This window comes from Anarrhichthys ocellatus, unplaced genomic scaffold (genome assembly GCF_004355925.1).
Source record: "Anarrhichthys ocellatus isolate YVR2014 unplaced genomic scaffold, GSC_Weel_1.0 scaffold3392, whole genome shotgun sequence".
NCBI classification, from domain to species: Eukaryota; Metazoa; Chordata; class Actinopteri; order Perciformes; family Anarhichadidae; genus Anarrhichthys; species Anarrhichthys ocellatus.
In genome coordinates, this window is record NW_022283366.1 from 696 (window position 1) to 5,770 (window position 5,075).

General features: G+C 40.5%; 1 protein-coding gene across 1 annotated transcript; it reads right to left on the bottom strand.

Annotated features, from left to right (window-relative positions):
* Window positions 1-289: 289 nt before the first annotated feature.
* LOC116378917 (protein furry homolog-like) lies at window positions 290-4,154 on the bottom strand. The gene is made up of 4 exons (XM_031840822.1): window positions 3,213-4,154; window positions 3,005-3,101; window positions 1,462-1,541; window positions 290-472 (listed from the first exon to the last, which is right to left on the bottom strand). The coding sequence occupies exons 1-4, from the start codon at window positions 3,455-3,457 to the stop codon at window positions 388-390; spliced, it is 507 nt and encodes a 168-aa protein (XP_031696682.1). The 5' UTR covers window positions 3,458-4,154; the 3' UTR covers window positions 290-387.
* Window positions 4,155-5,075: the final 921 nt, after the last annotated feature.

Consider the following 5,075-nt stretch of genomic DNA (forward strand, 5'->3'; position numbering starts at 1 on the left):
TATACACACATACACATATATATACACGCATACACACATACATATATATATATATACACACATACATATATATATACACGCATACACACATACATATATATATACACACATACACACATACATATATATATACACACATACATACACATACACACATACATATATATATATATATACACACATACATACACATACACACATACATACACATACACACATACATATATACACACATACATACACATACACACATACATACACATACACACATACATACACATACACACACATACATATATATATATATACACACACATACATACACATACACATACATATACATATCTAAACTAATGACAAAATGTGTGAAGTTACTATTCAGCCAGCTTACTTTGACTGCGTCAGGATTCCGATGACCTCAGCATACAGGTCTGCGATGATGTGCACGTTGCCAGTGTTTGGGCCACAGTACCTGTCAATCAAAGCATTTGTCATCAAGTCTTAAACAAGTGAACATCTTTATTGTGGAAGACATCGTTACAGAAGCCCTGAGAGGAAAGTGGGAAACAAAGATTCTGGTGATCTATTTTCTAAGTCTGATATAAAGTTTATTCCTCTTTTGTTTATGACTGAAGAACAGGTGGGAAAAAAAGATTGTGCTGAGATGGCCAAAGTTCTCTTTTCTTTCAAATTTGTGAAACATGTGGGAACATTTGACATCTTTTAGGTAAATAAAATGGATAAATAAATACACCTACAAACATACACACCCCATACTTCATAACCCCCCCAACCCCTTTCTTTTTAAGATCAAGTGTTTGTTGTTGTAATACTCATGTCGGCCACATGAGGCTGATGACCACTTCCCCGTTTTAATTTCTTCATGCGTGTGCGTGTTAGCTAGTTGTGTGAATTAAAACTCACCTGGAAGAATACAGAAAGGCTTGTAGTCCTATTTGAGAACATGGGGTGGTGCTGCACTTCAGCCTCTTGTGGCCAGAATGAGTATTGCAACAACAAACACGTGATCACATGATCCTGACAAAAGAAACTTGTTTTTGGAAAAATTGCGAAACCTTTTTTCTAACTGTTTTCCAACTGTCACAGCTGGACTATGAGGCCAGATACTAATAGTTTTTTCTTCTCAGTTTATGACTAAAGAACAGGTGTGGGGAAAAAAAGGTTTCCTTTTATTCTAATTTGTAAAACAAGTGGAACAAGTTTTTTCAATTGAAAAACAAGTAACTTTGAAAAGTTATCCTTGCAAAACCTTTTATTCTAGCCGACTGTCACAGCTGGAAAAAGAAGAACTTGCTCGTGAAAAGCCGAATAACCTCTATAAAGTGTCTTTAATGACAGTTTACAGAGACACAATGCCCGTCTATTGAAGTAAGAGCACCACTGTATCTTCATCAGTACTTTCTATTCATGCCTAATTCATCAGTGTGGCTGCGTACTTACCCCTCTTTGTGTTTAAAGTGCTTGAATGCCAGGTTTAGGACTTCGTGTACTAGAACATCTGGCACTGGATGAAGAGGAATCTGTGATGCAAAACATGGAATCATTGGTCTTATTAGCAGCATTGACAGTCTTTCTCTTTGCTTCCATTCAGGAGCAAACGCACAGGAAAGAAGCCAAGGACAACTTAGCTCCGGTCCCCAGGGATCGGCTTTTAGTTCAGAATGCTGCAGAGATTTTGGACGAGTCCGCTTTAGAAACACAACCGAGTCGGGAGTTGGTCTGATGCTATTGTGTTTATTTACCGTGTCACCCTGCAGGCAAAGACTCCGCTAACAAACACTGCAGTTCATTTCTGCACCACAGGAGATAAGTAAATAAAAAATAACTTTGAAACAATGCTCTTATCTTTCTACGTCTGCAAAGCATGAGTGAAATAATAAAACAACTCTCATCAGTGGTGAATGCTGCACTGCCAGTTAAGATATCTGATCATTTGAATAACTGTTCACAATAAAAAGATGATAAAGATAAAAAGATCCCAAATCCTAAATACTGTCCTGTTTGTCCCAAGAATAAGACAATGAATTGTGGCTGTTGTAGTTTTTTAAAGCCATGTACAGTAGTTCCTACACACAGCGGCAACGCTTTCTCTATAGGAAAATAATTTTCCTCTAGAAAGACTAAGTCCCGCCCCTTTCCGGTACCTTAAATCATAATAAATATGTACAATAGCCAACGGCAATATTTTTTTCGATCCTGTTTGAATTGTGGCATTAATTACACACAATATCATTTAGTTTTGTGTGAAACCGCTCAGTGAACTTCCTCTCTCACCATCGCATCATACAACATGGCCGTTACCTCGGCTAGCTAGCTAACAGCTAACTTACTTGATGTGTTTTATCAGCCGTGTGTGAGTGAGACCGGTGTGAGAACATCCTGGTACAACTTTTGGTTGTGTAGTTTTTATAATTACGTATTTTTACAGTCTTATACTTCAACAGTTTTACAACAAATTGAGACTTTCTTCACTTAAAATGACAAACATCATATTTGTAATTCATAGCAAAAATCAAACTCTCTCGCCGTTGACTTCTGAAGATGTTTTTTTCTGAAATGAGGTCCCATGGTGGTCCACAAGAAGGGGCGGGACTTCTCCTCTCTAATATTATAACTACTGTCCCAGAGTGTCACTCCATCCTCATCTGGTCACCCTAACTTCAAGAAATATATAAACTACAAACTATATCAACTTTACTTTGAAATTAAATCAAATACAGTCAGACACCCGGCATCCGATTCTCCAAAGGTAAAAGAAACAGTATACATGTTTACTACAACAGATATCACATCAACAAAGAAACTCTACGTCTGTCTGGAGGACGTTAAAGCGGAACTACATGGTGTAACCAAAGCCACTCTTTAATGACATGTCAACATAGGGTCAAACAGTAGTCAACTGACCCCAGCTACCCAACTGGAATAAAGACTTTATATATGGAGTGTAAACCAGTAAACCAGAGCAGAGTGTCAGATAACGCACCTGTTTCAGAACTTCCACTGAAACTAAACAAAAAATGAAGTCTATGGATAAGTCCCTCCGTTCCAGAAGGTAATCTTTATCCCGGTGCTGTTCGTCTCTGCAGAGCGGGAGAGAGAAAATGATTAATTACACATCACCTATAAATGATTCGTAAGTGAGGAAGAAGAGGAAGAAGAAGACATAGTTGAAATGAAGACGAGCGTCTCACCCTTTGGACTTGGTACTGGAGCGAGGCCGGTACTCGTAGGACTCGTCCTCGGTGCCGCTCTGCCGCCGGTACCAGTCGAACAGCGTGCGCAGTAGGGAGGGCAAACAGTGTTCTGCTATTGAGCTCATAGAGCTTATTAACTGGGGAAAACAACGACATACAAACATTACATTCATTGATCTTTTAATGCACACGTTAAACACTTCAACTTGTCGAATACAGACCAGAAGTTTTCTGGGTGACATACTGTAGATATTGATTATGATCAGGAGTGTGGAGTTGGATAACTTGTTGAGCACATATTAGGCTCTGTTCACATCTGGCACTAACATCGTCTTTGGGTGACCCGGATCTGAAGTGAACCGCTCAAAGTAGGTCAGTTCACACCTCGTCAGTGAACGCTCTGAATGCAAAATAAACACGTATAATATTTCTGTTTGCAAAAAAACAAAATGTTTTTAAACAAGACTGAAGGCAGCGACGCAAATCCTCCGTGTTCCATTTGTACGTTTATTAGTTCACTTAAAGAGGACAAACTGCAGCAGATTGTGGCTTTTGGCTTTGAGGAGAGACGAGGGTTAGATGGCTTTCATATCCTTAATCGCTGCGAAAAGGAAGTCATTCCATCATTTTACGAGCAGTTGTGGATCACCTCTCTAGGTGAGTAACACACGCTGCACATCCTCTCTTACATCACCCAACTAAACTCTTGCTTCCAGGATAATTGAAATGCTTGTTTGCGCTTCAGCTCATAAACTCGGTCTTCTCATGTCCAACTCAACAGAAATGGGAAGGAAGGGAGAAGGCTCAGTCCTTAATTACTACCATCATCATCATCTCCAAATGTGGTTTGAGCCAGGCGGCAAACTCTGAAAAGTGAAGCCAAAGCTTCACGTGTTAAAGCTGCATTCTCTCTATTGTCCACCAGGGGGCGACTCCTCTGGTTGTATAGAAGTCTATGAGAAAATGACTCAACTTCTCTCTTGATTTATTACCAGCAGATATATTTTCTTTCTTCCATAAATAACATATTATATATTGAGGTAAAATTCAGTCCTGCGCTGAGCTTTATTTCCTTTCCCACAGAATATTATTACTTGTTTCTCGTTTCACCCTCGTCGTTAAAGGAACAACATTGGGTTCAGATGTCAGCCAGTCAAAGACAAATCAAGCAGTAGAGCTGCTGTGACGGATTTATGTCCCTGGAAATCCATTTAGTTTAGTCAGCGAGACTTACTGTTAATAAATCACCGCAACTTCATCATCATCCTCGTCGTCATTGCGGCGGGCTGAAAGTTGCGCAACTGGAAAAAACGATAAAAGCGACACGACTGGCGTTTTCCACGCGCGTTTTTAGACGCAACATGTGAGATAGAGATAATCTATGATGATCTGTGTGTTTCTGTGTAGTACCGGCTGTATGAGGAAGCAGTAAATCCCAACTCTACCACTAACAAGTGAGCACAGAAAGAAACAAGAAATCACTACTGTAGTTACTCAAGATCACAGCGAACAGTTGAGACGATACATAAAACATGAAAACAGGGAGGTGGTCAGTCTGTGTTTGAGGGTCGGTGCAGCGTGATGAGGATGATGACGACGGATGCCGGAGCAGCAGAGTTATGCAACCGCTCCCTCTGCCCTTATGGCGCCTGATACACTCCAGCACCGATGCTGATATACTGGAGGATGACACAGCGATTCTACACCCCCTGTACCCCGCCCCCCCTTCCTCACTCACAATTGGGACAGCTGGATCTATAGAACCACGTCCTCGTCGGCTTTGTGCCGTGCTGAACAAAGCGTTCTGCAGCAGGCTGGCCTATTGTATAGAGTTCTGCATCAGCTACAGATGACGCGCGC

Coding starts and splice junctions, on each gene's coding strand:
- LOC116378917 (XM_031840822.1), bottom strand. CDS start 3,457: ATGTCACCCAGAAAACTTCTGGTCTGTATTCGACAAGTTGAAGTGTTT. Junction 3,102..3,212: donor TCCAGTACCAAGTCCAAAGG/GTGAGACGCTCG, acceptor CCCGCTCTGCAG/AGACGAACAGCACCGGGATA. Junction 473..1,461: donor CACTTTAAACACAAAGAGGG/GTAAGTACGCAG, acceptor TTTGATTGACAG/GTACTGTGGCCCAAACACTG.